The following is a 25,718-nucleotide window of genomic DNA, read 5'->3' as shown; positions in this document are numbered from 1 at the left end:
CACAAAAGTGTTAAGGCTTTACTCATAGAGCCACTGCAGTGAGCGAAGTGTGGTGTTCAATCAGGACACAAAATACAGCCTGCAAGAGAAGCAGTAACCATACAAAACCCTTGCAATTACTCTTAACTAGGAAAAATCGGCAAAAAACCGCGTGTGTATGCATCTATGTGGCTACGGCAGGCAATCTTAGAATACAATCTGCGCCACAAGAATAATCATATGTGCCTTTTGCACTAAAAAAATTGAAAACTATTTTTCTAAATAAAACCCTTAATTGTATAAACCTGTTATTTCTGCAGCAAAACAGCATACAATATGTTGTGCCTTTGGCCCTTCAACAGTCACCATGGTGACAGCCATTCTGAGCAGCCTGCATGCCAGAGCAATAGTACTACCCCTGACAGGCTCCTACAACATTTGTAATTCTCAAAAGGCATGGTGATGCCAATAGCCTCCTGACAGAAGTGATTACGGGGAATAATTAAAGGAACCATAAAGACAAAGTGCAAGTCTGCATCATTAAAAAAAGTCTGCTTTGTCTAAATAACAATGCTAGCAATTTTTTCGCAAACTTCGAACAAATAATGAAGATATTAAAGAAAACAAATGTGGGAGCGGCGACTCCCTGGCCACTTTCTGGCGCTTTCTCTATAATGTCATAGAATCTTGTTTGTGCGATTGGCAGCCGCCGATTTAAGGATTTAAGACCCCACCAAGAAACATGACTGGGCGATTGTAGCAGGGCCTCTAGTTCCGTTTGATCGTGTCAGTTGAATGCTAACGTGCAGTTGACACACTTGTATGTTTTTAGTGCTGCCACATATGTCACTCACGCCTATACTGAGTCACTGTGGCGGGAATTTGGAAGTTTTTCACTATTTTTGCGCTTGTTTTTTGTTTAAAAAAAGCCCTCTTTCGTGGCTGGAATGGCTCTTTTGTGGCTAAGTGAGTTACCAAAGGCTAGTTCTTTGAAATTAAGCAAAGCCGTATTATTTTGTCTTCATGGCTCCTTTAAAAGGTGCTTACAAACAGCAACGTTGAACGGCTGATGAGCTGTCCAGCAAAAAGACCCCACCTGACTTGTAGCTGGCCGGTGACAGAGGCCGGCTTGGAGAGGGAGATGGTGTGGCTGGCCGTCAGTGGGGTGAGCGTTGACGTGGGAGTGCCGCTGCCCGTCTGCTCCGCTCGGGGCCCAATGGAGTGCGAGTAGGGGCTCACGAGCTGGCTGGACTCCAGCTCGCGCTTCAGCACCTGCCACTTGGCACTGTCAGGCGACAGCTCTGTGCGCCTCAGCTCCAGCGAGCGGCGGATCAGGTCCAGCTTTTCACTCGACTCCACCAGGCTGTTCTGTGCCTAGGGGCCCCCACCAAGAAACAGGTGCATGTGCCAACAGCCAACTCCATTGGAGACCCAAGACAGGACAACGTTTTGGTAGAAAAAAAAACTGTTGGGCACAGTAAGGACAGCATCATGACCGAAATCTAGCGCGAGCCTGATGACTGAAATCTAGCGTGAAGTGCAGTTAACCCTTTCACTGCTGAGTTTTTCCAGGGTTGTAAACACCCACACAAAACTCATTCAAATAGCTCTTGATCAATTTGATCAATACTAAGCCCGCCACTTTTCCAACGAGTTAGAAAATATCTGTTTCCACAATTAAAACATAACAAACAGCTGACAGAGCAATAACTAAGGAAGCACTAGGAATAAGTGATGCTTTGAATAGCTACATTTAACTAGACTTCAGACAAATGAAAAAAATTACACCATCTTCCCATAGGGGAACCATGATTAGTATGCGAAGCAGCATGGGGGTTCACTCAATTTCCCATTTGTGGGTGCCGTTGGTTCGATCCGAACTCATCCTACAGCACCGGAGCAGAACCGGCGCAGGCGGTGCCTCGGAGCAGACTGAACGCCGCGCAGCGCGCCGCACCTGCTTTTATACAGCTGGGGAGAGGTGAATGGAGGAGAGGCGCGCATGCGCAGTGTTATGCAGCTGGAGGAGAGAACGGAGGAGAGACGTGCATGCGCAGGGGAGTGCGGACGGTGCACGCGGGACATAGCCGTTGGTTCGGGGCTGTTGGTTCGATCCGAACTCATCCTACAGCACCGGAGCAGAACCGGCGCAGGCGGTGCCTCGGAGCAGACTGAACGCCGCGCAGCGCGCCGCACCTGCTTTTATACAGCTGGGGAGAGGTGAATGGAGGAGAGGCGCGCATGCGCAGTGTTATGCAGCTGGAGGAGAGAACGGAGGAGAGACGTGCATGCGCAGGGGAGTGCGGACGGTGCACGCGGGACATAGCCGTTGGTTCGGGGCTGTTGGTTCGATCCGAACTCATCCTACAGCACCGGAGCAGAACCGGCGCAGGCGGTGCCTCGGAGCAGACTGAACGCCGCGCAGCGCGCCGCACCTGCTTTTATACAGCTGGGGAGAGGTGAATGGAGGAGAGGCGCGCATGCGCAGTGTTATGCAGCTGGAGGAGAGAACGGAGGAGAGACGTGCATGCGCAGGGGAGTGCGGACGGTGCACGCGGGACATAGCCGTTGGTTCGGGGCTGTTGGTTCGATCCGAACTCATCCTACAGCACCGGAGCAGGCGGTGCCTCGGAGCAGACTGAACGCCGCGCAGCGCGTCGCACCTGCTTTTATACAGCTGGGGAGAGGTGAATGGAGGAGAGGCGTGAATGCGCAGTGTTATGCAGCTGGAGGAGAGGAGAATGGAGGAGAGACACGCATGCGCAGTGGAGTGTGGACGGCGCACGCGGGACATAGCCCCGACCATGAGATGCTTCGCATCTAAAATAAATGTTCATGATATCGCAACACCATCATAGTCATGAGAAACAACAAAGACGATCAGAGATAGGCAAAATGGTCCCTTTTGCCCCTAAGCTGTTATAAATTTAACTCCATTCTACACCAAATGAGACTTTAGACAAATAAAAAATAAAAAGAAAACCAAGGGAAACAAGAAGGAAATAAATTGGAAGAAAAAGAAACTAAGAAGAAAGGAATAATCTGATGCACTGCATAACTAAACCTGACTAGACTCCAGAGAAATTAATAAATGATGTTCACAAAACAATCTAAATAACAAATGTACCAGTGTCTATCAACTTTTTTTCTAGCGTAAACAGCGGGCTTACGGGATGGAAGGAGAATGCGGAGAGGGACAAGCCCACTCCAGAGAGAGAGAGGAAAAAAAGAAGAAAAAAAAAGCAGTGCGGTACTGAAAGACATACCTACTGAGCTGATTACTTGCAGATAGCTGCTAGCTTATCTCCCCTTTAGCTTGTGCTGCTAGCTTAAAAGAATTTCCCCTCTAGCTTGTGCCAGGGACATGCCAGTTATCTCATCCTTTTCAACACAATGGCATCTAATCTTTGAAATGGCAAGCGCACGCGCAATAATATAAAATGGCAAGGGTCTGAGGGTCACAGTAACACAATTTTACTCTCTGCTTTTGGCAATAAGCAGGAAGACTTCAACGACTGCTGGTGATGACACAAGCTTCACGGTGCAGCGTGCTGTGCGGTGAAGCTGCATTTAGGGGCAAAGTTTGCGCATTGCCCACATTCCCTGTTTATTCCCAAGTCTCGTGAAACCATGCCGCCATTCTGTCGTGAAACCATTCTGTCAGCGCTGTGCGTCGTCCCATCTTCTTTTTGTCCCCATGTTTCTTGCGCTGTTTTTTCACCATGAATCTGAGCATGCCGCCCCTTGGAGACCAGGAAATTGACGAGTGACTCCGAGTGTTAGCCCTTTGGAGAGTCCATGGGAGCGTGCCATGTCATGTCCAAAGTAAGTGGGAAAGTAATGCGTAATTTTCATGAAATTACTGGCCTGATGTAATTTATTACATTACTGAATTACCAACACTCAAAAGTAATTCATTACATTACTAATTACAACAAAAAGTAATTTAATTGCTGCAATTTAATTACTGTAATTATATCACTGCCAAGTCTGATTGACTGACTGATTGATTGATCAAGAACAGCATCATCTTGGGGCTTCATGGAAAACCATGCTGTCAAGTCCCAGCTACCCCAATGAAACTGACGTGAGCGTCAAAATCCTTGCTTATTAAGCTGTTCTGAAGCAGTTTGGAGTAATTTCCGCAATTTTTATGCTTTAGGAGCAGCTTGGCGCAGGAAAACAGATTTGTATCAAAACTGCACAACATGCACAGCTGTTTCACCCTTCCCTTTCAACCAATGCCCACAGAACCTGCAAAATCTTAATGGAAGTTTTAGCTCTCAGACCTGGGACGCCAACCACAGAATCTCATGGAATCCTTTGACCTTGGATAATGCTCCCCAAACATGGACATGAATACGCTTAATTCAGCTTGAAATCAACTGGCTGACTGCAGCCTTGACCTGCAGAATGTTGTAGTTTTTAGCAGTTTCCAAAAGTTTTGTTATGGCGAGAACACTCTATAAACAAACAATTAGCCTGGGGTGCAAATACGAAGAGACTCACCTCTTGAAACACTTTCCGGTCCGTGACTTTCCCAGCCGCTTGGCAAAGCTTGAGCACATTCTTGGCACCTTCGACAACCGCACACTCCACCCGGAGTCGATGCCTAAGATCTTCCACTTGAAGCTCTACCGGTGACATGACCTCAGACACCTTGCCTGCAAGCCAGGTCAGGGATCAGTAATTTTCCAAGCAGGCCCAAAAACAGACTATGTTCCAGCTAGATATAACAACAACATAAGGATCCCATAAGATAAGCAACCTGGCTATTTAGATAGAAAAAAACACTTTAAACACACATTAACTTTAAACTATGCATTCAAAATGGAAAAAGTTCGCAAAAAAATTTCTCAGCACAGCACATCAACAAAATTTTACAAAAACATAAAAACATAACGCATTAGGTCACAGTTAAAATGAACAATAATAATGCATTTCTCTCCCTCTAGGTAAAAATAACATCCAAAGGCGACCTCACTTCAAGCACACCAATACAATTTGGGCACAGAGGTATGGAGCCCAGGGTATGAAGTCCTGGCTTGATTTAAACCTCCCAGACCCTTCTGTAGTGTGCACAAATATGAATTAACTCTTTCGTTACCACGCCTATTCAAATCAATCACCGGTGATCGATGATTTATATTGCCTATTTTGACATTTTGTAGTTGCTTCTCGTACACCTAATGCGGTCAGTGGTTAGTCTAGGCAGTGCACTTTTAGAATCAGTTTAAATTTTCCCGCTCCGGCGGCACTGAGATTTTGGACGGCATTTTTTGCGAGCTGAGGTGCGTGTGTTTTTGAGGAAGGGGGCGTGGCTGCTGCACTTGACAAAAGAGGATGCAGATCGTGGTTAGGCTGCATTACCATAATATTTTTTGTCAAAAGGCTCCTCGCAAGTCAAGTACCAAATAATGTTGTCAGCTTTGTAACCCAACAGCGTTGAGATGAGCAGTTTTGGTTTTGTTTTTGCGTTGCGAAATTCATATTTGGCGCTACTACGCAGTTACCTAACTACAAACTCATTTGCCATGGCGCCTCTGTTGCCCGTTACTGCTCCTCGAAACAAGCCTGCCGCTCGTGCATCCACTTTATCTACGCCTTACTTCTGCGATAACAGCTTCTGCTGAAAGTCAAAAGATAACACCGAGTCAGCGTATATCAGTTCAGACGAGGAGAACGCTTCCAATTGGCCTTGAACACCACCAGCTGTTCACCGGCCAGTTTCGGTTTCATACGAGGGTATTTCCGGAGGTCTAGTGACACTGCTTAGTAGAACTGTCTATTCTGACAAAGTCTCCCAACAGCCTTGTATTCGTTTCTTTTCAAAATTGTTAGGTGGCGCTGCAATGTAGTAGGCTCGTAGTGCTGAACTCGCTTCATAGCACGACAGTGGCTAGGTGAAAGCTTGCTGGGCACGATTCTAGCGCATCGTACCTTATTCATGCAAGCAGGGCTACCATAGCGAGTCAGAACATGATAATAAACCGCAAATGAAAGTTCTGACTGATAAGTGATCATCAGAACGCAACGTCAAGAAGCATCCGCAAACAGTGTGGTTTTCAACTCCAAGCAAATTTTTTCGCATCGCTTGCTTGCCTTCAATATTGTGCTGCTCATAATCATTGACAAAGTGTTTTTACATCACGTGGAGGCTAATTGGGGCCTTTAATAATGTCAAACCACCAGATTTCTTCTAGAGAACCATCCAAAATAGCAAAATTTGAAATAGTGGTTGGGCTTCCCCACAAGGCACGGGCACCACGCGAGCTAACATTTTATTATACAGTCGAATCCCGCTACAACGAAATTGACGGGACGTGCGAAAAATTTCGTTGAAGCGAAAATTCGTTGAGGCGAAATCTACCCCAACACACCACGGAAAGGCCAGAAAAATAGCCCCGTACGTTTCCGCAACATTGGCAGCATAATACAATGTTTAGAAAAAGGAGTGACGCGCAATAACTCATGTTTATTCGGATAACAAACATACCAATGGTTATCTGTTTTTTCACCACCCAAAGAACGCGTTACGGAGGGGGGTGAAGATATGCAGGCGCAAAACTATCGCTGTACAACAAGGCGTGTCCACCGAGCTGATTACTTGCAGATAGCTGCTAGGCCGTGGGAAGCCCCCCTCTCGCTTGTGGCAGGAGCAGTGCCATTATCTTATCCTCTGACAGGGCACGGCAGCTACTGACCTTGGCAGGCAAGACGCGCGCGCTTGCATTTAACAGGACCGCGCGCTCGCGACTAAGATAGGATGACTAGGCTTCAAGACCAAACGCGCAAACATGATTTTCGCTCTTGGCTATGAAGAATGGTAGAAGGAAAACGGCAAGGACAGCTGCTCACAACGCATACATGACGGCACCGCGCCAGCAGCGGAGCACATTCATGCAATTTCAACTGGATACGGATTGGCTGTAGCTCTGGGGCTCCGCCTTGGCGAAGCGGGCCTGCGCCTCGTGTAAAGACGGCCAGCCACATCGTTATCACCATCAAGCAATGGCGTGCGCCTATGAGTTATTTTTTGTTTTGTTTTGGGTGGCGGTGTGGTCGCAACGCGCATTTTCGGTGAAACTAAGCGTCCTGAATGTATAAAAAGTTACAGATAGGTGGCGCTATGCTTATTTTATTGTCAAATAATTGTTCAAACCCAGCCCAAATCATCGAAAATTTCGTTGAAGCGAAAGCAAGCCTGACAAATGGTTCGTTGTGGCGAGGACTTTGTTGCATTGACTTCTATGGCTAGCTGACGGGGAATTGGAAATATTTCGTTGAAGCGGAAATTTCGTTGAAGCGGCGTTCGTTGTAGCGGGGTTCGACTGTATATCTGACAAATTGTAGCGCGCAACTCAATTTTTTTTTCTAGGACGGGTTTTTGAAATGTTTACCTACAAAATGTATATTCTAAATTTTTTCTACTACTGGTGGTGTGTTATGCACAACTTTTTTTTATTTTCTTCGACGCCTGGACAAAAATTTCGAATTCGATAATTTTTTTCGCAATCATTATTTATGAAAACACTATTAAAACTGGTGTCGTTGGAAAGCACGTGGAATCATCTGCATTTTACGTCACTGCAATGTGTGCTAACCAATAAGTATAGAACAGAAAAAATGTTTTGTTAAGCCCCTCAAAATTGGTCAATTTCCCGCGGTAACAAAAGACCCCCCCCCCCCCTTTTTCCCTTGCTGTCCTCAAAAAGCCTCCACCCTGAAGAATTCACCTTCCACAAAATTCTGTGTTCCGCCACAACCCCGTTTGTGCTGCATGCCACAGTGGATTTGTACAGCACAACTGAAAAATAACTAGATGGGCTCTTATGGAACTACATCAGATCAGGATCATTTGAATTTTTCTTTGCCCTTGACTTGTTGCTGGGCTAGTGGATGGAAGGTACTGCGCTAAGCAGATGTGAACCAAGTGAGACACCATCTGACATATACGGGCGCCCGTACATGTCGACTGGTCTCTCATTTTGTCCCCCTGCTTAGCACCATACCTTTCGCCCTCGAAACTCTGCCCACGCCTTCGCATCTCCCAAGTGTAACGAGGGCCCGGCCATACCTGCACCGGTGGTGGAGCTGTCCAGGTGGTTGTTGGAGCAGCCCTCGCCGGCATCCTTGGTGTGACTGTCCTGGTTCTGCCGCAGCCGAGCCATCATCATGCGGATGTAGTCGATCTTGGCCTTGGAGTCCGCCAGCATCTGCTGAGCCTCGGCCAGCATCTTGCGGTCTTTGGAAGGGCCCGAGCTGTACATCTGCAGCATGTTCTCCGCCCCCTGCTTTACCTTCAGCTCTATGTTCAGCTGCTTCTCCAGGGACTGCAGCCGCTGGTCCGTGGTGGAAAGCGGTGTGTCACACTTGTCGCCGTAGAAGGAGTCTGTCGCAACTTGCTGCATGGCTGGAGAAAAAATGAATAGCCCACTGTTAACCACAGCAGAACCCCTTGGCTCTGTACGCAACATGCGCAGTTTGCAGTCATGCCCTTTAATGCATAACTATTTAAGAATGCTAGGAGAAGCAGCCCAGAAAGGGGTTACCAGGTATGCTGTTAAGAAGGAAAAAAAAAAAAAAAAAAACTAAGAGTAGTGTTTGAGGTACTCAATGCATTGTAGGGTACCATGCATTGATTTTTGGACAGCACTGAAGCAGAAGAAAAGAAAATTGTACAAAAAATGCTATCCGTGCTGCTGCCCAGCGGAGTTGAATTTGCTATCTGATAGTCGGGAAAGAAAACAGGCTGCTTGTTACTTTGAAGGTCAGTTGTTCCCAGCCTGTTCCCAAGGAAAAAAGTCTGCGTTGCCTTTGCGCACATATCGTTCAAACCTGTGTTTTTTCCCCTCTCCTTTGTTGTTTTGGCTGAAAGGCATACAAACCTGCAGCCTCGAGAAATAAGGCGCCAACTACCTGCCTGCCCAGCTGTCTTATCTATTCTTGCCTCTCTTTTCCGGTCTTTCCTCCCCAGGTACCAACCATCGGGCATGTGTTGTAACTAAAGGTTATGCAAGCCAAGTCTTTCAAGGCAGTAGCAGAAAATGTGTTCAATGAAGCATATCTTTTAGGCGAATGGTAAAACTTCGCATATTTACTTTTAGAGAAAAAAGCTGCCTGCAATTATATGAACAGATCAAGCAAAAAAAAAGGGGGGGGGAACTCATTTAAGGAACCTAATGAAAATGAACAGTATAACGAACTAATTTAGGAAACCTAATTAAACGAAGGGTATGACCAACTTCTACAGCCGTTCTGTGGTGGCAGACAATGCAAAACAATTTCCCTCGCATTGCGCAGCACCTCAATCCTCACCTTGGGGTGCCGGGGTGTGCCCCTGAGTGACCAGAATGTCGGCGGTGAGGTCACTCAGCTGGCGCTGCAGGTCGTTGAGACGGGAGTTGGCCTTCTTGACGATGGAGTTGACATGAGCCAGGCTCTTGCGGTCTGTGGTGGCCTTGCGCAGATTCTCCGCCCCTTCTTTGATCTTGAGCTCTTTGCGCATGTCCTCCTTGAGCTTGCGCTTGAGCTCCTCCAGCTGCCGTTGCAGACTGGGCTCACTGGCCCCGCCATCGCCACTGCCAGACCGAGATGCCCCGCACAGGCCATACTTGCCGGCTATCTCTTGAGAGGCCACCCTGCTCATGTCTGGCGCCCAGACTGCAAAGAGACCGAAGGGAGGGCTCAGCCAACCACAACCGCCACAGCTCTCTCTCTGCTGCCCAACCTTTTACGCAAGCTGCGCTTTTAGAGTTCCCTTGCAAGTTTCCCTGAGGGGTAAGGACACACCGGTCATGCCTACACCTCGACCACCCAGGTCGCGATTTATTCCTGGTGCCCACCAAGGAAGCTCCTGTTCTCTCATTTTCCATTGTAAATGAAAAAAGAGGCGCAGGGGGGAATGCCCTTTGTGCGGAACAGGCCATCCACACTAGGCCTCAAAGCCCCTTTGGGGTTATCCCAAAACATGCAAGCGTGCACACAGAAACTTGTAGAACACAGTAGCAGATAAACTGAATTTGGTAGCGAATGCCGCCTGCATCAAAAAGAAAAAGTAACACTTGATGAGCTCGATGAAAGTAGTAACTGGTCTGACCAGTGCATTTTGAATGGCAGCGCAGTGTCCTCCTGTTGTCTTCTTTCCCCCCCGTGTCTGTGTCTACTACAGTGCCATCCCAGATGCTTAACAAGTACCAAATCCCCCAAATGTTGATCCTAACCAGAGCTGTGGTTTCCCACTCATGTACACTCAAAACTGCTAGACGTCCTAACTGCTTTATGTTCTGCTCGAGTGATTTAGTGACCATAAATTACCTTGCCCAACTAGGTTAGCCTTTCAATGTGGGCAGATGATGCACTACAGGGCTGAAGACCTCAATGCTCTTTTCTTATTAATTGGGAAGTAAACATGAGCTGCTGCGGCGAAGTTTTGAGGGAGCACCATGTGGCGATTTGGAAAAGTACAAAAACAAATGTACACTTTCCTTATCGAACACTAGTTCCCTAAATGGGCCCTAGACCTGTTAGTGGCCCATTACTGCTATGTGAAACTCAAACCCCTCAACAAAACTTTTAGTCTCATAACGTCAACACCTTTGCAGAAATAAAAGTATACAAACAATATGCACAAAAAAATTGAATTAAATGATGATGCAAGAACCCCCTCAGACACACAATCATAAGGTTGCCCTGATTCACATTTTTTGGTAAAATTTTCCTTTTTATTGAGCAGCAGGCTCAACACTGCCCTCCCAGTGGCTATCGTGTTTAAAAGAGCTACACAAGTGCCAACCTGTCATGTCGTACAACTACGCTGTGTACTGCGGCTTGTCTGAAACGCTTCGTTTGAGACGCCACAAATGCCAAGCAGAGTGAACGGGAACAAAAACAAAGGACCCTATGAAAGCCTCCGTCAAGCTGTGGGAGGAAGTGGCGGGCCTTCGACAGGCCGGAGATTGCCTCTCCATGGGCACAACGCGGCGGCTCCCAATGGGCACTGAAATGCTCGATCCTGCCTGCTGCGTGGGCCACACTTGGGACGCCTCAATGACATTTCAAACCTGGCCTCCTGTGCATAGTACTCAGGGGCACCAAGTTACCTGTCGTACGAGGTACACTGCTGTGGGAAACTAGATAATAACCTGAGATTCCTTGAAAGGCACAGAAATCTAAGCCCACAAAGGCATTTTTGTTCACCTTTATCACAAAATGGCCAGTGTACTCAGGAGGTGAAAACGTGACTTCGGGATCAGTAGCTAGCCACAACCGCTTAGGAACACAATTACTATTTGGAGTGCCACTAATTGGGAAATGAATATTTTGGCAAATATTAGCCCTTTCTGGGCCAAGGGCAAGACTGTCCCATCTAGTAATGCTGGGTTGTTTCTTGCTGCTTTGGCAAGCCGGAATCCTAAATCATTTGCCGCCAATTATGTAAGTGTGTGTGTCTGTGTGCATGCACACACACATGTATAAAGGCAATAATTCTAATAATTCTTACACGCGACTCTAAATGTAACCTGTCAAAAAAAATATATATGAATGTCCCGGTAAACTGAGAAAGCAAAAAAAATTAGCACTGCCTGTCTTGCTGTAGCACAGCAGTGTAAAAACAGCATCTGCATCAAGTAGAGGATAATAGCATGTACCAAAGCATCCAAAACAACACCCTCACAAAATAACGAGCAACAACGAATAACGAGCAACAAGCTAATAACACAACACTGGTGAGGGTGCTTCCGATGCCCAGGATGCCCCCAGACGTTGGCCCTGAAAGACCTACGCCCGTCCACACTCCGGTTCATCGGTGTAGCCGCCGGAAACTCAGCCTTCCTGTTGCATCCTGTCAACAGGGACGCATGCAAGTTGTTGTCACGAAGACGCAGGGGTCAAAGTATTTATTAGGCAAAGTGCTTAACTAGCGAGGTGAAACAGAGAGAGCACCAGGTGGTAGCTAGCAATATGGCGAACAAACCAAAACATGAGCCACTAGCCAACGCGCTCCTGCGTTGTTATCTGCTACGCTGCATCACCCGACACGGATCCACGCGGGGGATTAGCATGTGCATCCTACTTTATCATGGCGTTATCCCACAGTTGCACACGCAACAATATGCTCAAAGGGGCCATGCAGACAAAACACAAGTTGAGTTCATTCGAAAGATTGCCTCGTTAGAATCACACTGACACCACTTATAACGTAAACTACGCTCAAATAAGTTACATAATTAAGAAAAAAGGAATTGGCCATGCGACTCACTAGCTCATTTCCTGCACTAGAACCTATGATGTAATATGCAATCCTGTGCGATTGGCTGAGGCCGGCAAAAGCAAATGCAAGTTAGGCAGGGCTTATAAGCTTGCAGAAAGAGTTATTTGCACTTAAATGTAATGCACATTCATTTTATAGCACTAATAATGGTGGGGTAAACAATGGAAGTTACGAAAGTACATGTAAACATAAAAGTACCATGTGTACTGCTGTTGGTACTGCATGCACTATGCTTGTTATAGCTGCAAAGCAGTCCGGCGCTTTCGGGTTGTCTCACACGACACTGGCCGTTTAGCGTAAGCAACATTGTCTTCCGTGACCCGGTTTGACGAGCATACCCAATGTTTGACAAAACGATTACTACATACCGTAACAAAAACAAGCCAGGTGCCAATACGGTCAGAAACAAAGCAAGGGCAGACAGCGGTCTTAAGCAGTAAAATGGCACCATCTAGGCGGACTGACGGTAAACAAGACGTTCCCAGTTTGCTGCAGAGTAAACAGCCTACTAATGTTCGCTTGAAGAACTAACTGGCCTTGTTACGTCATCTCAAACGTCACGAAACTCACAATTTGGTGGGGGAATCAAAATTTTAATTTAAATTGATTAATTTCTTAGTGAATGAAGCATCGTTTGCCACTGGACAAGCACTGGGGGCACTATGAAACACCCAATCTTTTGATGACTGATTGGTTATGACGTTTCATATGCCGATGCTACAAAGCCGATGAGCTGCACCGTAGTGGAGGGCTCCGGATTAATTTTGACCACCTGGGGATCTATAACATGCACCAAAATCTCCAACACACAGGCGTTTTTGCTCTTCGCCTCCATCAGAAAAGCAGCTGCCACGACCGGCTATCGGACCCGCGTCCTGGGGCTCAGTAGCACAACGCCTTAGCCACTGAGCCATTGTGGCGGGTAAAAAATCTTTAAAATAAAACAAGCTTGTAGTTTGTCTGCATGACCCCTTGAAAGGGACAATGAAGTGAATGTGTCAGGCTTCTGTTTTTGCTTGCACTGCGTAGACTGGTTCAAACGCACATCATTTATCCGGTCGATAAGGCGATACATATTTTATAAAACCTGAAAGAAGAAAAACTACCATGTGCGGTCTGTGGAGGCCACGCAAACTAAAGCGGTGATGTCCATACAACGTACTACTGTGATTGGACGATGTCCAAGATTAGAATTCAAACCAGTTCCGATTTTGGTTCTGTGAAACAAGCTCGATACAGTCTACAACTAACAAACTAAATGCACATTCTTCCAGGCACAAACGTGTCGTGGCTTAGTTTCAACTGAGTGAACGAATTGTGACGACCTGCTGGCGTTTGGCCGACTAAACACTGGGCCGACTGATTTCTGTTGAAGGGTCAGCGAGTCATGCGGTAGCGCAGTCAAGCCAAGCCGTCTCATTTGAATATCATACGAAACAATCGGCAAGGAGGATGCAGAGAGGACAGCACTTTCGAATTTATTTTTCTACTGAATAAAGTCTCATAAATGCAACGAGAGCGGTCGAAACATGGCCTAGAGACTCCAGACTATAATTTGCACTAGTAATCTTGCAATGTTTATAAATCACTTTGTGTCCCTTTAACGCCTTCGTTTATTTGTACCAGTGTTAAACACAGCCCAATATTGTTAAGGAGAGACAAGCCAGACACTAACCACCACTTCCTATGGGTACACAAACATCATTAATGCAATCACAGGCAACCACCGCTGAGCAAGATAGAAGCAACCACTGTCAAATTATTGCAAGCTAACTCTAAATAATCTGGACGCAGGTTTTAATCAAGCATCAAACTTTTTAACAGCATAGATCATTCCGCATTTGCAAACGGCAAAGAGAGAGAGAGAGAGAGAGAGCAAACACCAACGCTGCCACTCTCACCTTAAAGATCAAATTATGTTCTTCAACTGCGAACAAAAAGATATCAAGCCATCGGCACCCCACACATGCTTCCTTATCTGTGGTCTTAGCTCTCCAAAGAAAGCTGGACTCATCTTGGAAGCGAAGCAGCAGGTCCCCAGATAGCAGCCCTAATTCTGGCCCTAAATGGTCGCAACTTGTGCATTTTTTTAAGCTCTGTCCTTTGCTCTAGTAGCTAAGCAAGAGTTCTTTCCTAAGCTGCCTTTTGTGCATAATTTTTTTAAACTATTTCTCTAACATTTCATAAGGGTGGCAAACGCGCAATAGACCAAACAAAATTGGACCAAAAATCTTGTGTGCACAGATAATGCAAGCCATAAATTTGTAGTAACAGTTCAAAAAAAATAAAAAATCCCGGAAACATATAAGGGTTTTTGCCAACACTTGGCTTGCCCACAGGCAACATTAGAAGGTTATGTGTAAGAACATGTCCCACGTACTATCGGCGTCAAATGAAACGCGAACACAAAAATTTGAACCAGAACGTGCAAAATTGAAACATACTGTTCGTAGAGTTCATATAACGGAACGCTATTGGTATATTTGGAAATCCATATTTCCCAACTTTGTTTCTGTAACTAATACCCCTGTCACACGGGCACCTTCAATCGCGATTGAGTCGATCCGGATCGAGCTCAATCCGGATCGGGCCTCTGCTACACGGCAGTTTCAATCGCGATCGAGCTCGATCCCGCTCGAACTCAATCCTGGTTTCTCAAGCGCGATCGAGGCTTCCAAGCGCGATCGAACGAAAGCGGTGATACTCTCGTCCCCGCTGAGTAATGGCACAGAATGTGACAACTTCAACTAACGCCACAAATTGTGTCAAATAACTTGACCCAAATAAGCGCGAGGTAATATTTACATAGTTACGTATACCTACGACCGCGCGAAGTTACCAGACGCCGGCCGCAAGTACATTGTTAGCGCCATCTGGCGTACACAAGTGCAACCGGTGCAACTTCTCGATCGCGATTGAAACGGGCCGTGTAGCAGCTGCAGTACGTCGAGCGCGCTCGAAAACTCGATCGCGATTCACTTCAATCGCGATTGAAAGTGCCCGTGTGACAGGGGTATAAGCCACGTGCAATTTTGGCTTGCATAGAAAGAAATTGTGCTATTTGTGTGTTCACGTTCATATTTTCGTGGTCGCGTTTCATTTGACGCCGATAGTACATACACTATGCGTGACGGGCTGAGATGAACTTTGCAGGGCAATATTTATATGGAAAGCCTGGGGCTTACCATATATAACATCACAATGCATGTAGCTAATCAAATTGTCTGAACTTAAATTTATTGCATTGACATTTTTCTCTAATGTTTTTTTTTTAATTTGATAGCTCGCTTTGCTTATGTTGCTTTTATTTGGCTTACTGAGCACAACAGTCTTCTTCAAAGGACCATATTTTTTGGTCTGACTTTCTCAACTATGATTATGGGGCAGCTGTGGCACAGCTATGCCCAAGAAGTCATTTTGCATAGCATGTAGCAAATTTCAATCAGTGCACCATGGCAGCCTCACTTGTGGGCACCATCACTGCTCACATGACCAAATCATGCCAGTATACGAAAGAAAAAGGTCCTTTGAAATTATAGAGCTGTTACCATATATGTTGCACATATTTCTTTTATCGCAATTCATTGCACAGATTTGTATGTGGAAAACGAGTACAAAGTTTTATTTCATATAACTTATTTGAAAAAAAGAAAAAGTTATGAATGTTCGCATAACATGAGTTTCGCTAAGTTTTGTTTTGAGACAAATGTAAATAAAGATTTGAAACCCCGTGAAAAAAAAAAAAAAAAAGAAACAATTGATAGAGGCCTAAAATTTACGGAGATTACCTTTACCTCTGCTTGGGCTTCTGTGGGAATAAAAATTGTAGAGAAATTTGTTTATATACAAATGTTAGTGATTTACAGAATCGATGTGGCCTTGATTCGGATTTGCAATACCAGGTCAAAGGCTAGAAAACCAGCTAGAACAAGATAATCGTAATAGGAATGTAATTTTTTGGACACTTGTTCGTGAATGTTTAGCTATAACTACAAAACAATAAATGTTGTAGTTTACTCCTTGCAAGAATTGCAAACCAGTCTGATCACTGTGAACAACGGTCATTCAGCACCGGACATCCTTGTCGTGGATCTTCGAGGTTTTATAGGAAATAAAAATGCACAAACAACAGGAATACAAGTTAATAAACATTCCAGACAAAATACGACACGAAACCTCGAAAACAGGCAATGAGTCACTGAAATAGGATAGATTTTGGAAATTAATTTCTTTTCAGTTTCTTGAAACGAGGGCAAAGGTTGGAAAACTTGCTGTAACTAACAAACTAATTACAATAAGAACCCAAAGTTTATTCTAACTAATTTCTGAATGCTTACATCTTTTAAAAATGTACAAGTAAAATAAATGCTGACTTCAGCCCCTGCCGAAGTTGAAAAGCGATGCCAACTCAACACAAACAAATTTATTGAGCTTGTGGCTGATTTAGATTTCAGAAGAATAATGATTGCACAGACAAAATAAAAATACTTGTCAATAACGATACACACAAGACAATTAAAATATTAAAAATAGTAATGTATAAAAGAAAAATGATTGATTCAAGAACCAATACAATTTAGTTTCGGTTTCTCCTGCCGAAGTTGAAAAGCGATGCCAAATCAACACAAACAACATTTATTGAGCTTGTGGCTGTTAGATTTTAGAATAATAATGATTGCACAGACAAAATAAAAATACCTGTCAATAACGATACACACAAGACAATCTAAAATATTAAAAATAGTAATGTATAAAAGAAAAAATGATTGAGTCAAGAACCAATACAATTTAACTAGAAAACTCGCTGTAACTCCATAAATAAAGAAGAAAACGTGGCTCAAACTAGACGTGGACGAAGAAAACAAAGCAAGACATACACAGGCGCCAAAACAAGGTAAGACATATACAGGTGCCTGTATATGTCGTACCTTGTTTTTTCTTCTTTCTTTAAGTATGTACCAACTAGCTCAGCAACAAGTTTTGTTAATCCATAAATAATCATGATAGGAACGCAATATTTTATAATGTTTGTAAGTTTGGAGATGCTCCTAACAAAAAAATTCAGATAAAAAATCAACTTTTGACTTAAGCAGAACAGAAGAAGTGGCATCGACGAGACTACTATCCGTGCCACACGTGCACGAAAAACGACATTAAGTACTTAAGGCCTTAAGAAACTGAATAACATTTTAGGGCGGGCTGTGCTATACGTCAAAATTCAAAGACATTAAAGGGGCCATGCAGACAAAATACAAGTTTGTTTTATTCAAAAGATTTCATATTTTATAGTGCCCCTAGCACTTGTACGGTAGCAAACGATGCTTTATTCACTGAGAAATTAATCGATTTAAGTTAAAACTTTGATTCTCCTGCCAAATAGTGTGTTTTTGTGACGTCTGCAATGACATCGCAGGAACTGCTCTGCAGCCGATTACGGAGCCTTGTTTACCGTTAGTCAACCTAGATGGCACCACCATGCCGCGAAGGGCCATTTTTCGCCTTTGCTTTGTTTTTGACCATGTTTGTACCTGCTTGTTTTTGTTGAGGTAGGAAATAATCGTTTCGTGAAACATGGTGTTCCCTTGACAAATATGGTCACGAAAGACACCGTTGCTTGCGTCAATCGGCCAGTGTCACCTGAGACAACCCCAAAGTGTCACAGTGCTGTGCAGCTAAAACAAGCATACTGCACGCAGTACCAAAAGCAGTACGCATCGGTACTTCGTGTATTTCGTAACTTCACTGTTTACCCCACCATTCTTACAGCTATAAAAACCACGTGCCCTAAATTTAAGCGAAAATAGCTCGTTCGGCAAGCTTATAAGTCTTGCCTAATTTGTGTTTGCTTTTGCCGGCCTCAGCTAATCCCAAAGCTGGCACATATGACATCGTAGGTTCTGCTGCGGGAAATGAGCTAGTGGGTCGCATGGCCACTCCATTTTTTCCCAATTATATAGCTTATTTGAGCAAAGTTTATGTTGAAAGTGGTGTCAGTATGATTCTAACGAGGCAATCCTTCGAATGAACCAAACTTGTGTTTTGTCTGCGTGGCCCCTTTAAAGGTGTTAGGCATGAAGGTGATAATGACCAAAAAGAGAAATGCACTCCTATTTTAGAAGATTTTTAACACGGAGAAAAATGTTTTAGAAGGGTCAAAAACATTTTTTGTGAAAGCAAACATTATGGGAAATAGTGATTTTTAACAGATGGTTTAAACCATTTCTAAAAATGACTTCAGGAGCTGCCTTCACCTGCCAGCTGTAGCCAAATACGAAATATTCAAAATAGCGGCACATTGATAAAGTTCGGATGGTGATGCTCACTGATATCGCCAATATCAATGAGTAACATGACATTCTGCCTTTCATTGCTGTTTCAATGAACTTCGTCTTCTGAACGTCGTCGCCCTCAGAGCTTTGCATTAGCCGGCAACCAGAAAAAGACCAAAGAAAGAAAAATTCCCTGGATTTCGAATTCTACCCCGGAGTCAAACCTGCACTCCGCGCACATGTACGAATTAACTTAGCGGAAATACTATCAGCGCTGAAAAAATTGCCCTCGACAAGATCTTCAGGTCATGAATGGATCTGTGTTAGGGATGTTTTCATCAGTTTTCAGAAATTGAAGAAGTTACTTCATTACACTGTGTCAAACATTAAGTACAGGTTGATACCATCACAAATGAAGGTATCTTTCACAAATAAAGGTATTTTTAATAAGACCTATCTACAAAGGAGGGCCGAAGCAACAGTACGATAATTATAGGCCTATTGCAATATTACCAGCCGTATCGTGTTTACTGGAAAAAAATATTCGTGAATGGACGAGTTCCTTTAGAGAGAAGTACAAGATTCTATCAAATACTCAATACGGATTTCACTGTACAACCACACTACTAGAAGACATTTCAGACTATGCAGACGAGGGAATCAATTAACAAAGTAGTAGTCTGCCTTTTCTAGATCTACAAAAGGCATTCGATACAATATCTCGTTAATGTTACAATATCTCAATATCTCGTTAATGTTAATACATTATCTCGTTTAGGATTCTGCTGAGTATATTCGGAGCTTTTTCACACTACTTACAGGAACAATACCAGGTTTTAAGGATAAATGACTCTAATAGTAACTTGTTACCCTTGAAGTATTCAGTTCCACAAGGGTCAATTTTAGGACCTTTATTGTTAAATTTTTTACATAAATGATTTGGCACAGTTATCATCATATTCTAAAACATTCCAGTGAGCAGATGATGCGGTACTTTTATTGGGAAGAGAGAGTTACATGAATGGAATTCAATTAATGCATGAGGATATCCATGAATTAACTGCGTAGTTTCACGGGCCCTATATTTTATTAATCGTGAAAAAACGCAATTCACTTGTTTTCACAGCCCATACAGAAAATTTGACTCCTCATTTGAACTTTTACTACATGGATACCCTTGCAACAATTGTACATGCCAATCCCTCAATTACTTTACAAGTCAAACATTTGGGTCTTTTCCTCGACGATAAACTTTCGTTTACTCATCATATAAGCATGTCGTGCAAAGACAGAGCGGTCTGTGGTATTAAAAATAGGAATGGTTTGTGACGTCAGCCTACAAAAGATACTGTACAAACCTCTAGGTGAATCGATACTAAGGTATGGGCAGCAATTTATGGATGGGCTTTAAAGGAGAAATTAAATATTTTAAATAAAATTATTCATAAAATAGCAAGAAACATTGCTCATGGCTCCACATGCGGAAAAGCAGCCATAGGAAATGGTCATAGTCATAGGCAATAGACAGGAGTAGTCACCACGATGACGGTTCAAAAACTTTGGTGGCTACATTGCTTGCAAAACTTTTTCAAATACAAAGTAAAGAACAAAAAAACCTGAGATCCTCATCACATAGAACCTTTGATCAGAGCTAGAGCTTACACGAGATATGGTAAAAGAACACAAGCCTATTACATACCTTTTTATTTTGATAAATTTCCGACAAATTTTAAAGCAACTTCAGTTAATAAACTGAAAAAACTAGCAAAGGATTGCGTACATAATCAGAGTAGTGTGTATTGTCATTCTGTAATGCTATTTCGACTGCTGTGTATTGCATTGTCTGTACTCTTTGTGTGTGTCTCTTTTCGTTTGACAATCAAGAAAACCATGTTAGTGTTATCCACTTCTCCCTTATGCTTAGTTATTTCTACTTCGTTATGTATGTGCTTTACAGTTCTTGTTACCGTTTCCCGAGTCTAAGTTTCCACTCAACTGCACTGTTAATTGCGTTTTGTCTATTGATATAAGTTGACTGTGTTATCTACGGGGCTGACCCGTCTGCATAAAAGCCACTTTGAGTGCTTCTATGGGAAGGCAAAGAAAATATGCTGTACACATGCACAATAAATTCGATATCAATATCAATTACACTGACAAAGAAAATATTTCCCGCGATTATGAAATGGTCTGAGCAGCCAAATGTCGTGTAACTTTCATTGAGGTGGTGGTTGTAAAACGTGACTCGCAGACCTTTTGCGAAAACATACCCCCTCCAGAAAAGCTTACATATTGAGAAGAGCAAATGGGAAATCCCATCTGTTCACAACTTCACAGTGAACTGGCTAATTAAAAAAGTGCAACTTGGTGCAGTGTCACATTGCGGTCAAATGACTAGGACTTTTTTCTACGCCATCTACATTAGAGCACGAGCTCAGAGCATTCATGAGAAAGTTGGCTTTGCCACAAAGTGTATTCTGTCAACGAGAAAAGGGTCACGAAAGATAGCAGAAAAAGTGAGAACAGCAACTACCTTGAAAAAGAAGGGAGGGGAGCAGCACTACCACTGAAACCTGCTTCCGGCAATCTTTTTTGCACTTTGCTCAACATACCGAAGATCCACTGCTTCAAGCCCACCAGGAGTCTTATTTTTCGATCTACATACGCAAAACTATCAAATCTATGCACGATTATTTTAACAAAGCTTGTTGGGGGGCTAGGTTCATAATTCTTAAACAAGTTTAGCGCAAAAACCAAAGCTGAACACAAAAAAGGAGACAGGACAAGCACTAGTCTTGTATCCTTTCTCGTGTTTGGCTTTGGCTTTTGCGCTAAACTTGTTTAAGAATCACGCACGATTAGTCGACATGATCAAGTAAAGGGATGGTAGTTGCTTGTCCTCACCGATGCTGACAAGAGACCCTGCTGATTAAACTAACACTGGCTGACTCCCACTCAGCCTTTCGACATCCTGACAAATAAATCTTTATTAAACATGTCACCCTTCCTCATAGTTTCAATTAATTAAGCAAAGAGATTAGATGCAACTTTTATTGTGTGCAGTAGCCGTACAATTGATTCCTGGTGGAATGCAACCTTGCCTTCTGAGATGAAATCAGCCTCCTGACTGATAATTTTTGGCTGCTATCCCAAATGTGTAATGAATCACAGCGAAGGAAGTGGGCAATTTGAAATGCACCCCTTTAACCATACACTCCTTTGCAGCCACATATCTTTTCCTGCCAGGCAATAACGTAATTGAACCAAGGTTGCATGTTGCTTTCGTGAGTTTAAAAGCGCATGCACATTTTTTTAGTTTAGCTGTTTGGGAATATTCCTATAAATGAGAATTAACGTGTTTTTTCGGACATAACGTGCTAATTTCTTAGTCACTTGCCCCGCAAAAACAATAAACACCTGTTCCAAAAAAATAAGTGCAGACAGGGCAGCATATCTTGGGACAAGCATTATACACCTTTAGGAGTTGATGTGGTTACAGCAATGCCAGCCAATCTTAAGTAGAGAGTTAAAAATAATGATCCTGCTCTCACCTGGTGCAGATTCTTTTTATTGGTGGCATCAGTACGTTAATGAAAATTTTCTCACTTTTTACAATTGCACTGCATGCTGTAAGCCTGACATAACTAAAAACAAACTGGGGCACACTTTAAAGCTTCTACAAACCTGACGTGTAAGGTCCAACTAGCCCACTGGCAAAGCAACCCATAGTATAATAGGTAACAAAAATCATGCACCCTTCCATGTAACGCGATTGAACACGAAGCTTTCTCGTGATGGATTCCTTGGTTGGCCAATCCCGCACTGCGAGTATGTACTACTCCAAAGGTACGCACCACTTTTCTAGAATAACCACAGCAACTGTCGGGTAAGCACTCCGTAGGCCTAACGTTTGGGTTTGGGGCCTACAGCTTGAATCGGTACCTGCTGCTTGACACAGCGAGTACTTTTTCGAGCGGGTGCTGGTTCAATGTGCAAAACCTCAAAATGTGACATAAGGCCTTATGCCCTAAACCTCGAAATGCGACGGTACGCCTAATGTCCTGTGGCTAATAGCCTTACAGCATGCACAGCAACGGCATCATATGCCGAGCGGTGGGTAACAGCTATCGACGTTCACCTCAGAACATGACGTTAGGCCTATATATGTCGCCCCATCGCACACCTGCTCCCTCTGCTGCACATCAACTCTTAATGGAGGGAGCCTGACGGAGCTGTCGCCGAGCTTTGCAGGGCAGTGTTTTAACTTTTCTTCACTTCACCCACGATCTTCATCATCAGACAAAAAGTTGGCTTTCCTGCAGTGCATTTTGGGTGGACTACGGACGACATCAGTAAAAGGCTGAAAGCATCACTTTAAAATATTTGAGGTCACCCCAAAGTATTTTCTTACTGTCGTCCGGCCAAATTTTATGCTGACATTATTGCACTAATCCGAAACAATCTTTGTGCTAATATGTAGCTTCTTTTCAAACGACCCTGAGCTAAGTGCTTAACCCTTGGGGGGAAATGAGCAATCAGTGAAGCCGAGTAATGCCCAATGAGAGTCAAACAGGCATCAGTGTGCTGCTGGGATCCGCCACTAAATACATGCTAACAACCACTGTGAGGGCTAAGTACAAGTTTCAAGCGACGAAACTGCTTTGTATGTTCAGTTATTCGTTGCTGGGTATCATTTTGTATGAATTTGCCAAGAATGATACTAAATTCTCTCAAAGGAATTACTGGTTTACATATCAGAAGTGTCCACTGTGCGACTGATGCGCATCTCGTCTCATATGAGGTACACGGTTGATTCCACTCGTCCCTCCTCTCATTCCATCCCGATTTTGTTCGCCCCCCTATCATCCTTCCTTGCTGCAGTATGATAACTGCAACCACCGCATCATTATCATACGTTACGCCGTCCCCACTAGAACATCCTTGTATACGAGACTGGCTGTCCTTTGTCAAACAGTTTTGAGGCCAGGAAAGAGGTGCTGTAGCATACATGAAGGCTTGTGCACAATGTGCACCGGGTTGTTTTGAGATGTGTCTGGAACTGATGCGATTCAGAGTAGGGTCAGTACTGTCTCCTGGGGAATTTGTGTTCCCTTTTTATCTGTGCAGTGGGCGACGTATTAAATGAAGGCTAACGGACAATCATTTGTGGTGTTCAGGGACTGGGGATCGTATGTTTTAGACTCCTTGGATTAAAGCGGTAACTACAAAGGCCGAGTGGCTGACAGGATCTGCACAATCATAATGACAGCAGCAAACACTACTTTAATTAAAAAGGCAATATTTCATAAACTTGTAAAGTATTGATAAATTGTACATTTTATGACGACCAAGAGCCTTTGTGTTTGGATTTGACTACATTATATCATGATTTTAGGAACCTTTGCTTTCGAATTTAGTAAGTTTTAAAATCTGTGCACATTGATTTAGTTGTCAATAAAGGAGAAATTGATCTTTCTGAGACATCACTCCAGAACTCTTTCTTCAATACGACGGGAGGGGGGGGGGGGGCGCATTATTTCTTATTTAGACACACATAAAGGACACTCGGAGAAGTGCCAGAATCAGCGCATAAACATCATTTTCGATCATGCCACAGCTCTGCAAGCACTCTGCGCATGTCTGATCCTTGGCAATATCTCAACTGATAGTGGCTGCAATATGCCATAAGCAACAAGGAAAAACATTAGCAATATACTGGTAAGAAGGCATCCTACATGAGGACCATACTTGCGCTCCCGACATGATTTAATAAGAGCATTTGAGAGAACGTTTCCTACCATGTAGCTGGTATCAACACAAGACCACCGTCAAGTTTTACTTATTCTGTTCATGTGCAAAGGCTGGAAACATTGCTGGGCTACTAATAACTGATTCTGCCATGTGCACGAGGTCGCGGGTTCGATTCCCGGCCGCGGCGGCCGCTTTTCTGATGGAGGCGAAAAGCAAAAACGCCCGTGTGTACGAGATTTCGGCGCACGTTAAAGATCCCCAGGTGGTCAAAATTAATCCGGAGCCCTCCACTACGGCGCGCCTCATCGCCTGCGTTGCGTCGGCGCGTTAAACCCCCACAATCCATCGATTCTGCCATGTGTTCCCATCCTGCACAAAAAGCGTGATCGTGATATCATCATGCGTAATACAAATACACACTCACAGCAGGGCCAAGGAGTGGATCCCACTCCTTCGTGCAGCTTTTTACAACTCCTCATATAATCCGTACTCCCTCCCATTCCCATCAAAAGACTACATTTCTTCCCTGCCAAACCCCCCAATTCAATACTGCTCTGAAGGGTGTGAAAGGCCTGCAAAGTTCATTCTTTGTCCCAAGTACAGCCCATAGTGCTACGGTTTATCAGGGAGAAACTTGCATAACCAATTTTACAAATGCCATGCAGAGTATAAGCACACGATAAATATCAAGTTTTGACCAATCATGCGCATATTCTCATTGCTTAGCCAAGGCTTTATTTGTAACGACTGAACGGTGAGGTGACATCTCCAGAGCCTCCCTTTTTCCCCACCACCTCCCAGATAAGTGTGCAAACACAAGCCAATTTCGGACAGAATGTAGTAAACAGAACTTTCATCAGTCATACATGCAACAAAACTAAACTAGGAAAGAAATAAGCTAGTTTTGTTTAACTGTTGTGTAATTCTTAGACAACCAAGGCTACCCCTTTCCTGCACTTACTTTCCTATTGGCACATTGACAATTTACTGGCTGCACCTCATTTATACCAAGCAGCCCGACATCAATTTGTTGCAACAAAAACGGATATGACCATTCAGAAATACTCAAAGCAAGCATTAAGTTTAAAAAATTGGCACGCAATGGCATAAATTCGAATGCTTTAAGTTCACAGGAACGTTAAAGTCGAAGCATTTATGAAGTCACATCACCTCTGGAAATAAGCAAATGAAGTAAACTCAACAGTATGCTTAATTTTAAACACTGCTACCTGGAGCACTTTATACAGAATGCCAAAATCAAAGTGCTATATTGTACAGCCTCAATGTTAAATGTCACACAGCAATTGCTATGCTCAACATCATTCAATGCATCAAGAACTGCACTGGGTTAGATTGCATGGCTGAAGCTACACAACCTGTCCGATCTCTGTGTTCATTTAGAAACAAGAGACAAATATAATCCAATGAAGAGCAAAAGTGGACAA

The 25,718-nt window shown here is 43.8% G+C and overlaps 1 protein-coding gene across 1 annotated transcript in view; it reads right to left on the bottom strand.

Annotated features, from left to right (window-relative positions):
* Pkn (serine/threonine-protein kinase N) overlaps positions 1-25,718 on the bottom strand; it is a 78,298-nt gene that overhangs the window by 49,911 nt on the left and 2,669 nt on the right. The window contains exons 2-5 of the mRNA XM_077680426.1: positions 9,298-9,642; positions 8,057-8,392; positions 4,489-4,643; positions 1,076-1,353 (exon numbers count right to left, since the gene is read on the bottom strand). Of these exons, the coding sequence (XP_077536552.1) occupies positions 1,076-1,353; positions 4,489-4,643; positions 8,057-8,392; positions 9,298-9,628 (1,100 nt within the window). The 5' untranslated portion in view covers positions 9,629-9,642. The remainder of the gene's footprint in view (positions 1-1,075; positions 1,354-4,488; positions 4,644-8,056; positions 8,393-9,297; positions 9,643-25,718) is intronic.

This window comes from Haemaphysalis longicornis, unplaced genomic scaffold (genome assembly GCF_048455015.1).
Source record: "Haemaphysalis longicornis isolate Haplotype H1 unplaced genomic scaffold, Haemaphysalis longicornis Haplotype H1 scaffold_1, whole genome shotgun sequence".
Taxonomy (NCBI): domain Eukaryota; kingdom Metazoa; phylum Arthropoda; class Arachnida; order Ixodida; family Ixodidae; genus Haemaphysalis; species Haemaphysalis longicornis.
Note: the sequence above shows the minus strand (reverse complement) of the source record. Positions and strands in the feature narration are given on the sequence as shown.